The sequence below is a fragment of the Battus philenor genome, unplaced genomic scaffold, assembly GCF_028537555.1.
Source record: "Battus philenor isolate CCGP_79_NKW_IND1 unplaced genomic scaffold, ilBatPhil1.0.hap1 SCAF_18, whole genome shotgun sequence".
Classification (NCBI taxonomy): domain Eukaryota; kingdom Metazoa; phylum Arthropoda; class Insecta; order Lepidoptera; family Papilionidae; genus Battus; species Battus philenor.
In genome coordinates, this window is record NW_027181680.1 from 4472193 (window position 1) to 4495006 (window position 22814).

At 31.4% G+C, this 22814-nt stretch overlaps 3 protein-coding genes across 10 annotated transcripts in view; all 3 read right to left on the minus strand.

Moving 5' to 3' along the window:
* Positions 1-22814, minus strand: part of pyd (polychaetoid) — a 162764-nt gene that overhangs the window by 41991 nt on the left and 97959 nt on the right. Inside the window, exon 1 of one of the 8 annotated variants that reach the window (XM_068763705.1) lies at positions 15847-16246. The exons of the other annotated variants lie outside the window; for them this stretch is intronic. Within the exon in view, the coding sequence (XP_068619806.1) occupies positions 15847-15912 (66 nt within the window). The 5' untranslated portion in view covers positions 15913-16246. Of the gene's footprint in view, positions 1-15846; positions 16247-22814 lie in introns of those variants that run through there. 8 annotated transcript variants of the gene reach the window in all.
* LOC137920363 (uncharacterized) lies at positions 1371-2488 on the minus strand. The gene has a single exon (XM_068763669.1). It carries the CDS (start codon positions 2181-2183, stop codon positions 1377-1379), a length of 807 nt encoding a protein of 268 aa, XP_068619770.1. The 5' UTR covers positions 2184-2488; the 3' UTR covers positions 1371-1376.
* LOC137920290 (PIN2/TERF1-interacting telomerase inhibitor 1-like) lies at positions 2925-4850 on the minus strand. The gene is made up of 2 exons (XM_068763580.1): positions 4389-4850; positions 2925-3889 (listed from the first exon to the last, which is right to left on the minus strand). Exons 1-2 carry the CDS (start codon positions 4666-4668, stop codon positions 3150-3152), a joined length of 1020 nt encoding a protein of 339 aa, XP_068619681.1. The 5' UTR covers positions 4669-4850; the 3' UTR covers positions 2925-3149.

Sequence of the window (22814 nt, forward strand, 5' to 3'; positions counted from 1 at the left end):
ATATCAGTAGTAGACGAGGGTTAATAATGGTTGCTTGGCTGCCATAACTGATCTGTCAAGACAATACAAGACATGCTAATAATCTTTAATATTACATAATTAACAGTTTTCACGGTTTTTAGTAATTACTACATATAGAATACAAGGTTCAATATTTTATCATAGATCAGCAATGAATGAAATTGCTAAATCAATTCATAGATAATAAAGGCATAAATGTTAGTAAGAATGTTTCTAGAATTCAGGATTTCAAAACATGTATTTGTTAAATGTTATATATAATAAATATATAGTTGATAGATACCAACACCATGAAGTTCTGATTTATATATTGATCTGCTTTAAAATATTTATGAAGAGTCAGCCAAGTGGATACATGATATCAATTGGTCGACTGTAACGTTACATATAATGATTATTTTAAAAAATACCCAAAAACTATTTTATTTTATTTTTCAACTTCGCCAATAAAAATCTCTGGATTCTGATTATTGTTATTTTCTTCTCTTTATCCTAAAATGTGATAATTTAATAAAATTAAAAATAATTATGCTATATAATCAAAAAGTAGACCTAGCAAACTTTCCACAAAACAGACAGTTTAGGATTTTAAAATTAATTCAAAATTATTAAGTTCAATTTTATACAATATTAGTATGATGTACATAGTATACTGAAATTTGTAGGAAGAGTGCACTCTTCAGGCACCCTGTGATGTGCCACATTTTCGTTTTAACAGGCGCGAGAACTAATAAAGAAAATGATTTTCTAAATTGTGAACTTGCTACTTGCAGTTGAGCACAAGAAAAGCTTGCTTTTTTCAGACCACAAAAATTTGAAAATTAGCCCAAGTGATATGCTGTAACTAACACAACTGATATTGAAGAACTGCTAGACTGATATGATGATAATTTTTATTCCTATTCCAAATAAAAATTAATTAAAATCATTAGAATCTTAAAAATTAGTATAGCGATTCTTGAGTTATAAATGCTGTAACTAACACAGCTGGATTTATTTGTATAGATTAATCACGTATCACATAGATTTTTTAAAAATATATTATAGTTATGGCATTTTTGTACAGCAAAAACTCCAGGATGTATTGTCAAGACCAGTACTGATTTTGGGCTAATGGGATTCGGGCGCTTGGTTAGTTCGAATAAATTCATATTTGTTCTGGCTAACGTGCAATATTTACATTTTGGACACAGTCCAGGAAACATGTAAATCTTGACTATGGTATATGAACAGATAGGGTTGTGCTTGAAGCAAAAATGTTAAAAAGGTATTAATTATTTATTATAAATCTTCAGATGAAATGGAACCATTAATTTTTGAAATGAAAAATCATATTGTATAGTAAAAACTTTTATTTACATATATCCAGACAATGTAGAAAGATTTGTACCACTAAACAACAATACTTCATCTGGATTTACTTTTAATTTTTCCACTAACATTTGCTTATTAAATCTCAGTTCATTTATATACTCAAAACGCAATCTTTTCATTTTCTTTACAATCGCTGTCTTGTGTTTAGTTTCTAATCTGGGTTTTTTTAACATATTGCCTAAGTCAATTAAGTTATCGGGTAATTCTAAATGTGTCTCTGGCTCCAGAATTTCATTATCATATTCAATTTGTATGCATGGATTTTCCGGGGATAAGTTCTTTTTGCATTTAAGTTTCTTTAAACATATGTGTTTGTCATTATTGTCATCTTTAAGAATTTCGTTACCTTCGTCATCAAAAATTATTTTCTTATTCTGATCACATGTACATTCCTCTTCATTTTCAAATTCTTCATCAGATGTACTCTTTTGTCGATCAGACAATTCCAATAAATGACCATATTTCGTTTCAATATTTTGTAGAACCCTTTTGCAGTGAAAGTAAACTGTTTTCAATTCTTCTAAATCACTTTTACTTATTTTACAATCTTCTCCATTTTGTACGACGGGGTCTAACTTACGTTTAAGATGTTTTTTCGTTTTTGAGTTTTGTTTTGTACACTGTGTCTCTACATGTTCATTTCGAGTATACACTTCGGTTTTATTTTGGACATCATTTTTAAGTTCACGAACATGATTTTTAACCACAACATACGTTTCTGAAGCCAGGTTTAACGATCGAACAGGCACTGGGAAACTTTCCGCAACTTCGTAATTCTTTACAACCATAACAAAAGTTAAATGATTTACTTTGAACCAACGTGTTATTTATTTTGATAAATAAATGCAGGTTTTGAAATTTAAACTTACTAATTAGAACAATGCCACTTATTTTTATAATACAATGCAATATATGTTTCTTTTTATTCAAAACATGGTAAATATTCACTATGAACACGAAACATAACCAACATTCTAGTCTCAATACAGAGAACAAAATGGCGTATCAAACGTCAAGTACTGAGCTCGCGTCACATATTGCGTTCGGATACACGCATTTTTAAGTTTTTCATCATCGATATATAATAATTTATTTCACCCTACAAGACAATAAAAAGTTTTAAGCACATTAAACCGCAAGTATCATGACTATATTTTTTATATAATAAATTTAGTAATGATAAATAAATATAGTTATATAATATAATAATAAAAATAATTATATAATATAATATCATAATTATAGTTATTATTTAAATAAGAATTATTTTTTTTTTGTTTTTTACTGTATTAAAATGCAATTAGTTAATCAATCTTACGTGAATATCAGCTGACCATTTTATTTACATATTGAAGTATTTTAGAATTATTCTATATTTTTAAGGCAAAATTTTTACCGATAGCAATTAATTTTTTTTTGTGTTGTAGAAATAAAAAAATCTTAACTAGAAAAGGACTGCAAACTAAGAAAAATATTTGATAAATATTATATATATATTTTGATGTGATTGGATATTAAACATGGCAACTATGTATAACCACAACTATTTAAAGAGGCCAACCTTACCATAGCATTTCGTAAATTTAATAATAATTATAATAGAAACATTTGGTAAGAATCTAGGTTCAAGTTGAGAAAAATTATAATGTTCAATTTACACATTACCTTTAATAAAATGGTGTACCTACAATTGTTTCTATCTGTTTACAAATTAGTGTGCATTTAAAAAAAGTATTATTAAAAGAAATTTTAGCTTAAACATCTTTATTTTTTCTTTTCTTTTTTTTCTTAGGCTTACTAATATTTTCATCGGCATCTGTTTCCTGAATATCTATAATTTTTTCTTTTTTTGATTTCTTCACCTCTTTTTCCACTTTACTCTCAATAGAGACTTCCTCTAGTTTATTTTCAGAATCATTGTAATGTTTTCGCTTGGATTTTTTAATTTTATGTGGTACTAATTGTGTAACATCATCAGGGACACTTAACTCCTTTTTGTTCTTTTTTTTATTTTTCTTTAATTTTGGCTTTTCGTCTGATCCTTTATCATTCATATTTATACTATCAATTTCATTTTCAACTTCACAATTATCTATAGAATGTGCAACATTTTCATTAGCTGTCGTTCCAAGAAATCCTTGAAATCCACATTTAGGTTCATCCTCCCAGTCCACCTCTGTATCTTTGTTTTCTGAAGAAATGTTTTTATTTCTGGTTTTAATAGCAGCCATTTTATTTTTGAAATAGTCTTCCATGCTGCCTTTTTCAGTAAATACTTGTTCAGATTTTTCTACACTCGCAGTTAATGGGGTTTCTATCTCTTCTTTTTCTTTAAAACTTTTCTTACCAAAAATATTAGCTAAGTCCTTTTCACTGTAACGGGACAAGTCTTTACCTCGAGTAAACTTATGGTAATGTATCCTAGCTTTACTCTTTTTCGATTTATCTTCAAGAGAAATTCCACTATGTAGTTTTATCTGCTTATCTTCATTAGCTAAAACACAAACAAAACTTAATTAAAATAGAACATTCTACTTACGTTAACATGACAGTATAACTACTTTTTAAAACAAAATAGCTAAAAGTTATATTGTAATTTAAGATGAAATTTGAAATTAAGAAAATTTATAACTTTTATATGTTGAATATACTATGCCAGAACATAATATTGAAAGACATTTGTTGAACAGACAGGTTATTGTTTACGGTTGTTTGAGAGGCACCACAACAGACTACATGAAACCGGACAAACTTCCTTTAATTTCATTAAAAACACTTGTACAGGTTATGTTAGGTTTGTTTTTACTTTAATAAATACCTCACATTTTCTGAAATTTAAAGAGTTTCGTTAATGTTCGAAATAGTAAATAAATGTTTACGAATTATCAAAATATCATTTCGGCTTTATGACTATCGCACAAATTTTATTTCTATGTGATTTGTGTACCAAATTTTTATGAAGCATAAATAACAATAGTAAAAACAATATTTACCGTTGGATAAATTAGCGAGTAGCGAATTGAAGTCATCTTCATGCTTAGTCCATTGATCGTTTCTATCTTCAAATCCCAATCCTTTTTCATCGTTTTTATATCTAGCTACAACATGTTCAACTATACCATTTTCTTTAGCGCCTAACCCTTTACCCGATGTCCACCCCATTTTCTCCAACATTCGCTGTCCAAATTTATTATTATCATTGCTCCACTCATTATTTTTAGCACGTAGATTAATAACCTTTTGTTTTCGGCGAGGGCCAGCAAGCATGGCCATAATTACTGCGGGCACAACATTCACATGTGCACGATAAAGGTAGAAACTTCACTTTGCTAATGTCAAAATGGTCGGCATACGCAAGATGACAACATTGAAAGCGTAGCGACTGTGAAGTTCGTGCAACGTTATCTGTGTTATGTTGGCAGAACAAAAAACGTTCCGTTTCTCTCGTTTTCGCAAGTTTATAAGTGAGTTTTTTTAGCAAGTACATGGTAATATAATTTATAAAAAAATATTATAATAAATCTATAATAATAATGATATTACAAAACTTAATTCATATTCGTCATTTCTGAATGAAATAATATTTATACAATCATTATTATAGTATACATGATTTTTTTTATCTTTTTGTAATAATATATTTTAATATTATGTTTTGATACGTGATATGTACATAATAAACTAAAAACTTTCCCCGTAAAATCATATCATACTTGCATAGTTCATATTTGTCTAGCAAGACTTAAAGATCCAATTTCTGTTTTTTCTAACACAATAATAGCAACTTATTGAACCAAGCATCGAACCTTTCGGGCATCAACGAATCGGAATACTGACCAGTACTGAGTAACAGTCCATGCTGAGATCCCCTCTTGGGGGCACGTGCGCTTAGACACTTATATGATACAAGTGTCCATCCAAGCAGATTATAAGATAGGTGGCCTTAAAAATCCGCGGAATATATGTAACGGAATAAGCCGATTTTTTCTAGAAAATTTTACCATCATGCATCAGCCTTAGATTAAGTGCATAAAATTAAAATCAGAACCTTAATTCTCGGTTTAATTTCAATAATTTTATTGAGAATTAGACAACATGAGAACACAAGTCTTTTAATGCTATTAGTATCAGTTATTACCACGTACGCATAGTTTTGTGATGGATATATAAAATATAATTTATACCTTTTTTTACATCCTCTAAAAGAATCATAGTTCTAATCTGTAATTAATATTAAAGGTTGAAAAAACAATAACGATGTCGTATTCAATAACGATATGCAACATCTGGTGTTTGTTAATAATATAGCAACGCCCACCAGTTGCATGAAATCATATAAATTTTTAGTAGATTGGATCGTTTTTTAGTTATTAATACTAATGATTTATTAGAATGGAATTCGCATCAATGCTGCTCAGAATGGGTCAGACTCGCATTCCATTTATTCGTATGATTATGATAAATAACTAAATTTTATAGCAAATATGAACTTTTTACACGTGTTAAATATAAATTCTAGATTTAGAGAAAATATTATATTTTAATCTACGTGTCAAGTCTTTTTTGTTGTATCATATTTAAAAAAAAATAACATATTTATATTTGAATGTGGAATGCGACTTGTCTTAGTTGTCATAACTTACGTGGTCTTATGTAAGGATCCATCCATATGACTTTTATTGCCATTTAACGATATCGTATTTTAATACCATTACTACAATACTTGAGAATTGCATGCGTACTTGGAATCAACTGCTTTTCTTGCTTTTTATACACCATATTTATATCATACTAAGTAAGATCAAAAGACTTTTATGTAAAATGTATCTATCGTTAGAACATAACTCTCTACTGTAAGAAGGTACAGGGTTATATGGTTGTAAAGTTTAGTGCTTTAACAATTCTACTATTGAATTTAATTAGTGTTATGAAATTTATTGTATTTAAAAATAATATTAAAAAACGGTATTCTTGCTATCTTAATTTTACATGTGTATGAAACCGAAACTATTTCAAAATTAATATATTTTAAAGATTTTGAGATAGCATAGGATGGAAATAACTTGGTCTGACTACTGGATTAATGAAATTTGTAAAAATCATCTGAATAAATACCTGACCTGGCATTTGAAGCCTTCGTAACAATGTACAATAAGTGGTAAATTACCCTTATAGGAACGGTGAACTTGATTTTAAGTTGGATCCTTCTGGCATTCTTCTTATGACGCATTTGCGTATGATCACTTTTTCCACAGCCAATTTCTTATACTTTTTCATATATTTCTTGTGTTTATTACTACTGTGCACAAACTTTATAAAAATAACATTTTTAATAATAATAATTTTCTTTTAACAATGTACACGTGCCTCAAACGTAATTAGATAACATAAATTTAATACGTACTATTAAACTTCTTGAATGCATTATACCACAACGAAATTAGATTACACAATTATTAATATAGGATTAGGTATACACATAATTAGCCGCAAAAGCTAATTAAGTGCGATACTAGTTATGCAGTGAACTATCTATTCTATCTATACTATTGCGAAACAAGATTGAGCATGTAACGTAACGTAATAAACGCGAAAATTTATATATATTAACTTTGACGAAGAATGAACGATACCAATAAGTTACACACAGATTATTTTTCATAAAACTAGCAATATGTCTTTGCATCCATATAAAAAATATATTAGCTCCACTTGAGATTTGTCTTTAAATAAAATATTTGCATTAAGCATATTAATTGGCTGTTAGTTTAAAAGGAAAAATATATTTAATACTTGTTGTTTGTTGGTTTTATTCTTCTATTGGGATTCTAAATTTCGCATGGTCGTTTCGGAATTATTCTTCGTCATTCCATTGGCCGATTCGTTTTAATAATTTTGTTTGAAAACGCAACCAAACGTCCGATTATCACGACATCGGAGAACGTGATTTACTTTTTTTAAACGGCGCAGCGTGATGGGAAAAACATTATTGGCAAACCCAATGGAAGTAAAACTAATTGTTAATATAGCAGTAAATATAGTGTATCTGTATTTCTTAACGACCTTGGTTACTGTCAACAGATTTTGATTTATGATACGTTGTAATAATATATATCATGCTTTTAATTTAAATGGAACTATAGTCCAGACAAACCATGGCGAGCGACTACATAGATCTGTGACAACTTTTTTTGTGGTTCTGTCACAAAATAGCATAGACATAATAGCGTAAAGCAGGCCAAAAAATACAAATTAAGAAACTTAGTTTAAAAATAAATGTTAATGCAGCTAATTGCTTTTTACCATTTTTATTATACATCTCCATTTTTTGCGTACTAAACTAAATTTCGACCATTAGGAAAGTATTAGATTTTTTTTCTAGAGCCATTGTTTTAGAAATTCTCTTAGAAGACAGTGCTTGCGTTTCCAATGCTACTTTCTAAATAAATATAAGGACATCTTTAACATTTAAAGAAAAGTAGAATTTTATTATTTATTATTATGTTGTACTTATAAGGTACATTTTGATTATTTCGCTAAGATAAGCCAAAGATATTACTTATGATCATAATTATTTCCATAAAAATTACTTAACTGAAGCGAAGTTTTTGTTTGTAAAAATGCCTGAATTAGTTTCAATTTCGACTTTCTTACATTTGGCGTTTTGGGTGACAACTTTGCCGATGCTGCCTTGCTTCATCGTCGTATTTCTTAGTTAGATGTTACAGCAAAAAAAGATATTTTTACAAGCACACCTTTTCTAGACAAATATACAGACACAGTACACAGAGAGATTGATAATAGGTATAAAATATTTAAAGGTGTGAACGAATAAGTCGTTTCCTGTAAGTTAATATAAGGCATATCTCGTACCAATATAATGGTTTCAGAAATAGTAAATAACATAAAAAGGGCATTCTAATTTCTAATTACTACATATTAGAATTATCTATATGGTAAAGACATATACGTTCACACCTCTAAAGCTTTTACTACAAATTTCTAATCATCCTGTATAATATTTACATCATTATCTTAATTATTTTACACCAGAAAATATAAATCACACGGTTAAATATTTAGATTTTGCTCAATGGTTATTCTCACCATATTATGTTAATTAATATCGCGACAGGTTCTACCGGAAGGCCCAGTTAAAACGTATCTTTTTAGTTTTTATGTAAAAATTTAGAATTTTGCACGTAGCAGAAGTTATATAAGTATATTCGATATTTTTTTTCTCTAAATAGCAGCTTACGTAGGAGGTAAGCGTAAATATGTTAAATGGTCCAATGAATAAATATCCATTGATTTTAAGTCCGAAATTTTTATAATTTATAAATATGTTAACAAATCAAAGCCAATCTTTAAGTATTAAATTAGATTTTAACGTAATACTGTATAAGTAATTACGTGTTAATTGTATTAAGTTTATTATGAACGTAAAAACATTTTACGTTTAAACTTTTTTACCGACAATTCAGTGATAAGAGAAAGCATGGTAAGATGTTTTGCTCCGGAAAACTTCTCAGGACATCTGATATCTACCTACACACAAAATAGCCACGTAGCCAACTATGCGTAAACACATTCTTCAAGACTCCCTGTGTGTGGTCAGATATGTGAGCATATCTAATGTTTGAAATTTAAATTATTTTTTTCTACGCGTTTAACTTAATGAATTTTGACGTCCACTGCTGGAGATAGGCCTCTCTCTGAGATTTCCGGACCGGTTTGAAGCGGCCAGCACTCAGCGTCTTCCGATTTCCAACTCCGTGCCAGTCCATCGTCTCCACTTCAGAACATAAAGACCCCAAATGCCAAATGTTTTGCTATGTGACCTGTCCACAGCCAGTTCAAATTGCCGTGTACCATTTAAAAATCGTACATGTATTTTTTTTATTCTTCCATATGTAAGTGGACTTATGTAAGAGTCGATGAAGATTTGGAATTATATTATAAATATGTAATTGGTGTCCAGGTGTTCTTCGAAACCGGTTCTTAAGAAAGTAAAAGTCGCATATCAATATTTTGGAGAGAACACTACCATGACAAATTAATTATATACGAAAGACGTCTTGAGTTGTACCGCTTTCATAGACACACACACACGTATATATATATATATATCGTTTACATTCGAAGTGTAAGTCTGTTAAAAAATAGTTTAACACAAATAAAATTTACTATACATTGGCAAAAATAAGAACGTTTTACAGGTGATTGGTTTTAAGTATAAAAGCTATAAAGGGTATATATATAGTTCACTTAATCATTTAAGCCCGTAGACGCTCTCTGCAAGGCATAGGCAAGCGTGTTGGAGATCGCAGTGTGGTGTTTTGATACACAGAAAACGCTGCTGCCGATCCTATGGAAAAATGTTAAAGAGTAGTGGCATTCCTACTTATTCCATGCACAAAGTGTGTATGCAGCTTGTTATATAAGACTGTATTCCGGGAATCGAATCCGCGATCTGCGATCTCAAGTCTCAGTACTCTGCCACTGGGTTACCGCTGCTATAATTCATTTGCTTCCAAATAATATATGGTACACACTATCCATAAAAGTCATCACCAGACGTAATAAATAACTTGATGATGATATAGTAAAAAAAAAGTTTCTAGACCAGAAGTTATTGGTCTGTCGCATTCCTATAGAGAAATTAACGTAACAGAATGTTCACGTTATATATAATAATTAGAAATAGGTGAACAATACTCGGCGATAAATATTGCACATCGACCTTTGGAAAGAGACAATCGGCTAATTTCGGCTTCGTAGAGCGCTATCTCTGTCGCACGATTGACAAAATGAAATTAGCCGATTATCTCATTCCAAAGGTCGATGTGCAATATTTATCACCGGGTATTGTAAAAGGTTTAAAGCTTTTTGCTAAAAAATGAGCTATATGTACATATCCTGCTTTAAAGCTTTTATATAAGTTACCCTAGATATCATTTTATTCAAGTTATTCTACGTTCTAAAACTTCTAACTTTTCATTATGTATAATTTTTGTCAACGAAAAATTATTTTTCAAATAAAAAAATATTAAATTTTTAAAATCAAATTAAGTATTGACCTTAACAAAGTTTTTTAACTTATACAGGTGCACTTCTTGCGGATGTTGCGTATATTTTTAATTGATAAGTGCCATCGGCCTTAGTGAGACATCCTAACAAGGAGGTACAGTTTTCATTGACTGTCCAATGAGGCAGTCTGACGAGAGCAACCGGTCGGGAAAGCTACCGCGGGAGCCGCAGGAAAACGGGGGTACTGAACTTTACTAAGCGTCATATTTTTCTTACATTTCTAAGTAACAGAAAGTTATTAAGAAATTATATCATTAGAGTTATGATTAATCATTTTTGAATTAATCAAAATAAGCCCTGGTAGAACAATTCTTCTACTGTTTACGTTTTCTGGAAGTTTCCGAACAAACAATAAACAAGAAGTAACAACGATACAAAAATTATAATACATACATAATACATAAAAAATGATTTTGTCTGTTCAAGTATATTATTATGTAGTTTAATCTTCGGATATTTGTTATTAATAAGGACAATTGATAAATTACATAATTTACTAAAAGACTGGCCAATGCAAAAAAATTATTTATTTAAAATTGGCATCCAAACAATAAAACATTACATAAGTTTATATTTAACGAAATAATACGTAATTAAATGTTTGCAGGCGTAAGCAAAAGGCAGCCCTGTCCAAAATTATGCTAGCTTATCTAAACTTTTATAACTGAATAAACAAACACTACACCTCATGTATAAATATTGTATGAATTTATTGCATGTTTGCGTGACAGTGTTGTAAAATCGCTGTAAATGATGGATTTTGATTATTGTAGAATAGACCTTGTTTGTTTTATTGCAAGGGTTTTCTAACTACCGTAATATTATTATTAATGTCACAGATGCTTTTTACAATAAGCTGCTATGGCTATTTGTTTCACATATGTATTCAGCAGTTATAGAATTCCTAAACATGTTCCTTATAGGGCAATAAATATTTAATATTGCACAACAACGGATATCGGCTCGGCTGAGAACTTAGTTTTATGATGACTCATTACGATTTCAAATAACTTGCTTTTATTGCAATACCAAAACCTTTACGTGGGTCAGTAAAATCATCCTATTTCGCTCCTTATATATTCATCCTTCGTTAAAAGTTAAAAAATAAAACATGGGACGATAATTAGAGGACTTAACGGTGTATCTCGGAGGCTGAACGCCCGGGCCCGAGGCCAAGAAAAATAAAATAAAATTATTGGCAACCCAACCGCTTTGCCGACGACAGCTGCGAATTGGCGCGAAACTGGTTTCGGTAGGAACGATGACGTCACATGACATGTGCCTTCTCCGATTTTGGACGTTGCCGGTGCAAAAAATAAGCTTTTTCATGTTTGGGGATACATTCGATTTTACGGATCCTTATCGATATTCTCCGAGCCCGTTGGATCCTTGCAAGCTAATATTGCATGACAGGTGTCATTACTTTGGTGGAATCTCAGCAAAAAAGTTTTAATCACTCACGAACTATTTGAAAACATATTTTCTCTGTATATGAACCCTTGCAAAAAATCTGTTTCATATATGAACTTAAATTGTAGCATAATAAAAATGTACATGTGTTTAGTAAAAATAATGACAAGTTTAGATTACTTTTACAAAAACTAGTTTACCTCCATCGTGTTTGTATAATTGTTAGGGTAATTATATTTTTAAATTCTGCTGTACTATTGTTTATTGTGGGAATGTGCATTTTATCCAAAAGATGTCTCAGTTTAATGGTAATCATGTTTAATTTGGACTAATTTTATACTAGCTATAAATAAATTAATATTTTTCGATCGTTTGAAATATTATTAAATATTTTACGTATTGTCTTAGCTTATCCTTTAATTACACATATTAAATGTAAGAAATATTTAGAAACCAGCAATTAATAGTTTTTAACCTAAACTTTTATAAACAGAGGTTTACGCTCGGGAATTCCCTGCGAGATCGAATTAAGAATGAGGAAATAAACTAACGGAAGGGTCCGACACAGGCCAGGAGATTCGTTAGTTGCATTGGCATCGGGTAATATATAGTTACTGGAGCCTTAAGATCGTGGAATGGAAACCACGGAGCAGCAAGGGTAGTGTAGGACATTGACCCAAATGTCTGAATAACAACCTTGTCAAGGTCGTTGTAAAACACTGGATGGTGGCTATAGGAAAAATCTATTCCCAGCAGTGGACATTCGATTACTAAAGTAATGACGAACGTGAACTTTATTTTCTATTAGATATCACACACATAAGTGCGTAATAATGATATATAACTTTCATCAGAACGGTCTACAGGTCATAGCTACTAGAACTATGAATATAACCGATTCCGAATGGGTCTAAGTGTTTCGAGATAAGTTAGTCCGACCAAGCTGATCCAAGTTACCAGTGAGATCAATAATTTAAATCGAATCTTAAGTTACCTTTTCATTTATTTAAGCACTATAAAGTTGATGTTGAGTTGATTTCCTAAACGCATAATTTTGGCCATTTCAATCATGCGATTAACACCATTTGATTTTTGTTTCATAAAGTTTATACAGAGTCAATAAAATTGATTCCAGTTATAGAATTCAAATTTAATTTTAGGGTAATATGATTGAATACATCGATAAAAGAATTGACTTCTCTATGTAAAGCCGTAACGAACATCTCTCTAAAATAAAAAAAAAGTAATAAATAATAAAAATCTACTTCTCTTTAAAAATCACTCTTAAAACGTGCTACTAAAATCTAGAGACAATACCGTTTTGTTCCTTTCGTATGTTAATGTTTTCAAAGCTTTTCAATGGTATAACCAGCTAAAATCATATAATTAATAAGTCGTTATCGTATCGTTAAAAATAATTATAATAAACTTTAAGTTCAATCTTCGATAAAAGTTACACTTTCAGCCTTGAAGGCGATAGTAAAAGCCTTGCTATAAAATTCGTGTTGCAGAATGGCACATAGGACGGAACATAAAACATACATCCACTTTGAGATAGTAGTATAATAGGACCTTCAGTTGTGAGATTTCTGATTCGCAAGCCCAGTTAACGAAACTTAGCAGGGCATGGAATAATAAATAATGAAATAACTACTATTAAGTAGCGGTAGCCCAGTGGTGAAGTAGACTTACTTCGCGTGGTCGATCCCTGAGATACAATCGAATGTTATTGACAATTTGTGCATTAATTATATAGGATTGCCACAGCTCTTAAAGAAGTTGCAGGGGATAGACAGCAGCAGAATCCTTTGCGTACTATAATACCACACTGTGATCGCCAGTCCACCTGTCAAGTTTTGCAATTATGGTATGTAGCCCCATAGATATCTTTGGGGGAGGCCATTGCCTTACAATGGGCTGAAACGACGACTATACACATTTTTTTTGGTCTTTTCGATATTTATTTTAACCCTTTATTATACATCAAGACGTAATAAATCATATAAAGTAGGCAAAATAAGTTAAAACGGCTGACTTATCGCAATTTGGCAAAATAATAATTTTCCAGATAGCTATTGTGTTGACTTATTTTAGAAAAAAAGAAGTGTGGGCACTATTCAAGTGATAGTAGTTGGAAATCCGCTGCACGTAAATATTAAAATACACCGTAAGTATAACACATATCTCAAATTAACTACAGAGTTAAAATACAGAATATATATTTATCTAGTGATAAACGATCATATACAGATAAAATATTGATGAAAAGTAGTTAACTTTTACAAGCTTTTCAAAAAAAAAAGATAGATAATTATATATACTTTTTACGCTTCGTGCAATGGCGGATTTTTTGCCGTATAGTCATTATCGATCCTAAATATTACTATGTAAACATTTTTTTTAGTTTTTTTCAATCAATTATTGATCAAAAAATTGCGCCATTTTATTTTTTAATAATATGTTGTTTTCTCGGTTTCTGCATGATTAATTTGCAGCCAGGTACGACGACTAGAAATTTCAACTAAAAGAAGATTATTTAAATGATTTATTTTAATAAAAGTTTCTCGGCTTTGTTTCAATAATTAAAAATAGCAATTGTTTATTCCTATTGAAACTAGTAATAGATTACTGAAATAAAATTATTATCCACATATATTACATAAAATTTATATTTTAATAATATCGCATCGATTTGTAAATGAAAAATTCGTATTTACACATTATTTCATCACTTTTATTACCACAGACCGAGAATAAATCACAATTAAAATAACTCCTTTGTTATTATTATTAAATTTCTTATACACGATGCTAATTGTTAGTTATTTTTGTTGTAATCCATTATTTTCTGATATATCTGGAATACATTGTTGTCACGTCGCTTCACAGCATGCCATACGTATGTGTCAACTATGACTGTATATGGTATTAATTTAAAATGCATCGGGAATGCACGCATGCCTTTCTTTAAACACTATTTATTTTTCAAGTGTTCTAACATTTGACCTCAGGCTGAATATACAGGTTTATTGATTATAGGTGTAAAGCTTTTTTTCAATTAATTTATGGTCTACCTTATAAAAATTCATTTGTTTCCGAAATAATTAATAACGTAATGAAAATATAGTATATATAGCCTTTTCAAAATTAGGATTACTACATATTAAAATTCATGTTTACTGTACGTGTAACTGTCTTTGCAAACTGTACTGACAGATGTTATTGGCTTAACGCAAGCCAATAAAAAAAATATCGTGACATATTTTAGAGTAATCACTATATACATGGTGATTGGAAATTGGTAAATAATTTTTAAAGCTTTTTACTGACAAATAAATTTTAAGCTCTTTGCTAACAAACCATCTATACTATACTTTAACTTCTTTATAGCTCTTACACGTATAACTAAACACCCTGTATTCATGAGCCGGAGACATTTTCACACATTACATGGAAGATCACATATTACATGGAAGTTAAGTGTGCTCATCTTTAAGTCTTATAATAAGTTTAATTAATTTAACAATGTAATATTTATAAATTATACTTTTGTTCCAAGTTTAAACTGAAGTATATATAGAAACCACAACGAAAATTGGATGTATTTTGTTTCAACGTATTATTATCGACTAAAAGTGAAGTCATACCAGTTTGACTAGTCCTAGATATATCTTGGACTGTGCAACAACAATTTCTCACTATTTACTACACTCGGTGAGCGAGAAACTGTTTTAAATGATTCCATCAAGTGTTGAAATTGTTATCGTGTTTACTAAACAATTTTGAGTCAATGTTTACAGGTAAACGGTATGAAGAATTACTGTAATTTGCGCGTATAACATCATTATGTGGTCAGAGGAGTTGTTATTTGTAACCGTAATGCAATTCAAATATTGGGAAGTCATTGCACTGGATAGCGCTGCAAACGCGTTCCCCTGCCTATCGACTCACCTGAGAATCATTCCGGACATGGTTCAGATTGTTCACTACACCGTTTTCAGATGTCATGGGATCCATTGCTGTACTCTCATCATCCACACACACCTCAATATAGCACAACGCACATATCAGTCACACGTATTTTCACCAGCAAAATGTGTTTAATAAATAAAATAGTAATACGAACACTTATTTCGGAATGGGTCTATGAAGTATAATCGTTCTATGAATCAATGGTTCATATAAACCAGTTGTAAAAGCAAGTTTAATAGATGATCCAATAGATGATATTCGTTATTCTTTTATTGCAGTCCGGAGGTTGGAGATGCGAGCAACAGTATGCTCACTTGAACGTCTAGCCGATCCTAACTAAGGACGCCAGGCGGCGAAAACTTAACCGTGCGTGATTTCTTGCCGCTTTCAAAACCGAATGGTCATATAAGCTATCAATCTTTGCATACCAGAGTGGTACGGTGAAACGGAGATTGTCGCTTTCGTAATTTCAACGCGCGAGTAAAAGGGACGGAGGTAGGGCAGGTACACCGTCGTGAAGTAAGCGGACAGTATCTACAGGTTTTGCTCTCCCACTACAAGGCGCGGTGCGGACTCGGAGCCTCCGAGCTTGAATCGACTTGTACGTAAGCCTGCGCGGACGCATCGTTTCGACTATGCCATCATAAAATATTTTTACTTTCACTACGCTGAAGAAATTTACTTAAAATATTTCAGATATATTTTTAATGTATTTTATTATTAAATCGTAATTATTTTAATATTTTTAAGCGTATATCACTTCTAAGTTAAATTCGAGTGTAAAAAATATCTACTCATTTGATTAGTTTTAAGAGTTTTATTTTAATTAAATAAACCCTTAATGCATCCCTGGTGAAGGCCGCGAGAGCTAACCTCTACAAGGGACACTCCTGCGCATGGACCCACGCACACATATGAACTTAAGCTACACGCACACACAACAAAATGTTCTGTCAGCGTGAAACACACATTCGTAGGTTAGGGATTATTCTTACCTGTTCTTTATGCTCCTTTGTAATTGGCCATTTTTTACAAAAAGCTACTTCTATCTATAATGTTCTGAACGGACAGTTGTCTTTTCACTTAAAAACTTTAAGGAGGTTAAAAAAGAATAAATAATTATATTTAAAGATTATTTCAGATTGATAATATTTCATTTTGATACTGCTATTAATACTCGTACCTTACATAGCCCCAATATTTATTTGATTATAGAACTTCCCAATTCAAACGACCTTTTAAACATTAATACGAGTGCTTGTGTCACGTGTGTAAACAAGTTACACATAACGGTGCTTTTATATCCAACAATATCATTGTATGCGTATAAAGAAATTATTTTGGAAAAAATTCACGCAAAATCAAACTTTTCATAAAAATTTAAAAAATACTATTACGAACAGTGTTTCCAATAGGGAACATGAGCTTTGTATTTTCCTTTTACTAAGTCAAAACTGCAACATATCAAGTTTTATAAATATTTTATGAGAGACAATTTTTGATATTTAAACGGAATCAATATCAAGGTATAAAAGCTTTTATCTGTATTTTAAACTGCCGTCTTTGAGAAATAAGGTTATATTTTAATTTAAGGCCTAGATATATAATACTGTTGTGATAAATGGCGAAATGATAGTTCTTGATTTACCAGGCACAGTGTAAAAACATGATGTTCAAAAAGCTTTAAGGCGTAGTTTCAATTATATAATACTGAGGGAGTATTGCTTTAACGCCATCTACGAAACAATCGTAGCCGGCACATTCAGATGACGCATCATCGATCGAAACATGCGTTTGAGTCCCCAGACGACGCGACAACCTTAAGACAGGCATCATACAAATAACTTCACAGCCTTTGGAGACCAACTGACCTCGTCGGAGTCAAGATCGGCTCATATCACAGGGGTCGCTAACCGCCAAACATTCTAGATAGAAGCATTGCAAGATTTTGTTCCAGCACTTTTTCTCCCAGCGCCAACGCTTTCCGAAGTCGAGGTACGGACCTCTTGAGCGCCGTTGAGACGGAATTCTAAACGGGTTTTACCGACAAGTGGCGGCTCAAGCCGTGGTAAACTCATTGGGTCTCTTGAACCTAGTAATTCTATGGAGCATCTGTTGAAGCGATCCAAGAGCTAGGCGACACTACCAATCCGCTGATGTTGTATCGGCCCGAGCCGTGACGACACGACTTCGATTATGTCTTCGAGTTCCGCTACCTTAAAAGCGGTTTTAAGCTAAGCGCCCTGCCACTTTGAACCCGCGAAACCTGCAAATGCCTGACAGCAGTAAAAGCAAGAATAAAACAAAACCAAGAGCATTGCTGTACCAAATAGTATACCTTACATATTTTATCGCCCACGACAATAATTGCAATCGTAACTGAGCATTGAGTATTTGTAGAAATAGTAGTAGATATCCAATGAGATGTCATCTTGCCAGAGACCTCTAATTTATCTAAGATACAGAATCACGAAACCAGATACATGAAAAATGTTAACTTAAAAAATATGAATAAGCATTACTCGTACCATAATTAATTTTTTGAAAGATTTGTTTGATGAATATTATGTAAAGAAATTGTTTAATATTTACTACGAAATATAATTTATTTCGCAAGGAGGTTTTATAATTTAAAACAATATATACAAATGTCAAATGTTAACAGCAGCTAAGATGACATGAACCGACACGAATTCTTTTTAATAGTAGCAGTGTCAGCAACTCTGACCTGTGCAGCAAAAGTTTTAGAGAACCTCGGCGGCGGACGCCGATGGCCATGATGGTGAGTTCGTCCCGCATTCATTAAAATATCTTTTATACTATATCAAGTGGCATATGATTAAAAACAAAAGGGTCCAGATTTATCATACTTCCATTGCAAGGCATAGGTCTCCCCAAAAAACTCCAAAATCACCGGTCTTGCGCCGCTCACATCCAGCGACTCCCTTCAACGTTGACTATATCGTCCTTATAGTGGGTCTAGCTTAAATCTCTGCAATATTATGTTGGTTGAGTGGATCTAATTAGATTCGTCACATATATACATATTTACGCTGAAATACCATGTCCAACATTTTATGCGATATGGAGTAAGGTACATAAAAAAAGCAGTTAAAGACTAGAAAATGTTGAATAGGATAGGCGATCCCATGTGATCAGATTGACAGAAGAATAAAACTAGGTTGACCAGCATTCTCGACATTTGATCTCACCTTTTATTGAAATGAAATAATTTAATTTTTCGGTTTTAGCAACTAATTATTTTTTGTTCATATACTGTATATTTAATGTAATGTTTCAGATAAAACCAAAAACCATAACTGAAACAACTATGTAACAAGGAGTACGAAATAACCCCATCACAAAATTTTAAAGTAATAGAGCACACTTCAAACAAAAACCAAATCAAAATGTCGGGAATATCTAACATTATCTAAAATACAACGTAACATAGCAGTTTAATAAAAGAAATTAAAAGTTAAAAATGGTTGGTATAAAGCCAACGAGGTTGTGGTACTTAACCTCAAAGAAATATCTGAAAAGAATAATGGACGACAAGTATTTAGCAGTAGATCATCCTCTCCAACAGCGCGACAGACCTGATCTGTTCCAATTCTTTGCTCTTAACTTGTTTTTGGCGTCTGCTGTTCTTTATTCGTTCGGTTTATTTTCACCGAAACTCACGGTATGCACCGGACCTCCACCGCCGGATGCCAAAGCCAAAAAGAAGAAATGCCCGAAAAGAAAAGGACCACAGCCTTGTCCCGATGCCGGAGTCGGACCATTGGTTGGACCATGTCCGGGAGATTCAAAAAAACCAGAAGACAAATGATGAAATCAAAAAATCAATTTTTAGTTAATTAAATTTTGTGTATTAATTGCAGTTAAGATACTTCCAAACTATTATTATTATTATTTTTATCTCTTTTTTTCTGTTTATTTTAAGGACCGCTTATAAATTACGTTACTTGAAGTCTTCACTTTACTAAACCCCTCTCCTTCTACTCCCGTCACACCACTTCACTTTGTCTGAAATATTTTGTTGTAAAACCTATAGACCCCTCTTGATATTGGACAATCGTCAAAAAATTGATTTTTTTTAATTTCACTGATTTTTAAATTTACAAATCTGAATTAAAAAGTAATTTCTTTATAGTTCAGACGTCCCGATCAGTATTCATTCATAGTATAATATTGCATAATCCGTGTACTGTAATCTGTATTTGTCATGAGGATAGATATATATTGATTCAGAAACAGTAGGGCTTTTAGTATGAACGCATTTCCATTTTATGTCAAATACGAGAAAGATTAATTAATTGACAATTAAAAAGAAAATAAATGTTTCATATCAAGGCATTTTAAAAATGCTGTTTACGACTCGTAATTATTATAGATTAAATAAACAAATCTAAAGTAATAGTTTTGCAAATATTATTTATTCTTCAAAAAAATATTTTTATAAAAATATCGCAAAAATACAAAGGGAAACATATCAGTTTTACATGTGAAGATGATGTGTGATCTGTGTTTGCCATTGCTTTATAGATTTGTAAAAAAATTTTTTCCCAATACAAATTCTATGCGGCCTTTTAGTGATAAATTACAATGATACTGTCACCGATTTACTTGGTCAGAAGGAAGTTTAACAAAATGGTGCAAACATTAAAAGCTCTGGTTGTCTCAGTGGGTGTGGTAGCCGCTTATCACTATTACGTTACAAAAGCTTAAACATTATAGATAATATATATAAATATAATAGTTTTCATAATGGATCTATAATAACCGTAAACGCAAATGTCAGTGTTTGTCTATTTGTCTATGCATTAACTGTGTAATAGATATTTGTCATTGAAGAAATTTGGTGAATAAAAGCTCTTGAAAAAATTGACACGAAATCAAAGATCTTACAAATTTAAATTCCGTCTAATTAATGTACAATGGATAGAATGGAGCAGCTGAAGTTGGTACTAATGGTAATCTCGATGGCGTCGATTGTCCAGTACACGTATGGAATGTATAAACCGCCGTCCACGCCGTCGATCAAATATAGAGAGGAAGAACTTGAAAGCCAACCGGAAAACAAGACTGATGGAGTGCCATTTGGAGCTTAAATAAAACATTTCAATGCCGACTCTTGTTTTAACTCGTATAAGGTTTTTATGTATAATGAATTTAGATCAAAATTGACACTAATTCAAAAAATTCAGTGAATAAGTTTTAAGACGCTCGACGAGCCATGAAAAGGAGATTGCTCGAGATTTCTCTATGAAATTGAATAAGAAATGAGGAGGTCCGTAGCTAGAAACCTATTATAACATGGTCGCTGAAATAAATGACCCAGATTGATTTCCAAATTAGGCAGACTATCAAGTAAGAAAAACAAGATTAAACGTTAAAAATATATTGTCATTTTATTATAATAATTGATACTTACGCTGTTAAGAAGCTATACGAAAATTTTAAGTAGTAGAATTATTATTATTATTTAAAATACATGCATTAAAATCTGTGTCATACCCTCTTTCGCCTTTTGCGACCAGGAAAAGTGTTGGGCGGCTGAGGCGGCGGCATATGGTAGAAATATGGCGGAGTAAAGAACTCATCGACTCCTTGGACCCTTGGACGTTGAGGTGCCATAGATTTTACAGTTCCATAAATGTTGCGATTAAGTCCTTGATTTGTATACATGTTTATCATATCACTTATTCACGTACACTTTGCTTGGAATGCGCGGGAAAATTGTAAGATGAGCATAGATTATATAAAACTTTCTTGAACTACCACCGACAGTGTTATAATAAATAAAGTACTATTTTGTAATCGAGGTCTCTAATAGATGAATATTATTGAAAATATTTGAATCATTAGCACCTCGTATAATTATAACCAAATATGAGTCGTCCGTGCGATTAGAGGTATTGGAACAAAATGAAATATCTGTTTAATGCACATAAGAATGATGTGTACGCTTTATCTAATTATCATATTTTATCTGCTTTTTCCAATACGTGGAGCGCGACGTATCGACATACTTTTGTATTTGTTAATGAGAGAAAAACATGCGCTCACGCATTGGCGCGTGTTAACACACTTCAATAGTTTTAAAAAGTGTCGTTTTTTAATTTTATGTTACCTCAGTCAAGGAAGGAAAAAATAATGTAACGTAGGGTCAAGGCTCATATATCGAGATTCTATTATCTTTAAAGTTATAACAAATAATTGTTTGTAAGCTTTAATAACGAAATCAATATGGATGTGTTGATGGAATGTGTTAAGAATCGAAGTAAAAGAGAATTACGGTCGGTCGGCGCAACTGAATTTTGGTCCGTACAAAGCTAGCACCGGGCAATCTATTTTGTCAGAACATAAGACAAGCGGTTAAACGATTTTGCAGATTGGCAGTCTTGCCATTGGCCATTTTTGAATGTTCTAATGGCACATATTTGCGATGCTCACAATCGGGTTGATTTGTCCAAACGTGAATAAAACCCCTACCAACTATTGTAATCCAAAACAAAATTTTTAATTCTTACTCTAAACACGTCACTAAAAATCATTTGATACCAAGGAACAAGTATTATAAAGTTTAAAAAAAATCATAGTTATATTAATTAATGTAAATATAATTTTATACTCGCATTATATATGCGAGTGTTTATACATATTTCAATCAATATACTTTTACGCTTATAAATATTATAATAGTATTAATTTGTTACTATAATACATAATAAAGTACCACATAAAGAATTATAATGTATATATATATACATATATTATATAAATTCTTAAAAGGGTGAAAGCAGTTTTAATAAAATAGGTAGAATTATTAAAAAAAGATTTTTGAATCTAACTTCTGATTTTATTATTAGGCAATAGTAACGCCATCTACAAAGGAACGTGACTAATATGTAATAGTCAAGTTTGTTGTAGGCGTATTGATC

Bases quoted from the DNA above. Each gene is read 5' to 3' on its own strand.
- LOC137920290 (XM_068763580.1), bottom strand. From the start codon at position 4,668: ATGGCCATGCTTGCTGGCCCTCGCCGAAAACAAAAGGTTATTAATCTA. The intron at 3,890-4,388 runs GTAAATATTGTT...TTTGTGTTTTAG, and splicing joins ACTCGCTAATTTATCCAACG to CTAATGAAGATAAGCAGATA.
- LOC137920363 (XM_068763669.1), bottom strand. From the start codon at position 2,183: ATGGTTGTAAAGAATTACGAAGTTGCGGAAAGTTTCCCAGTGCCTGTT.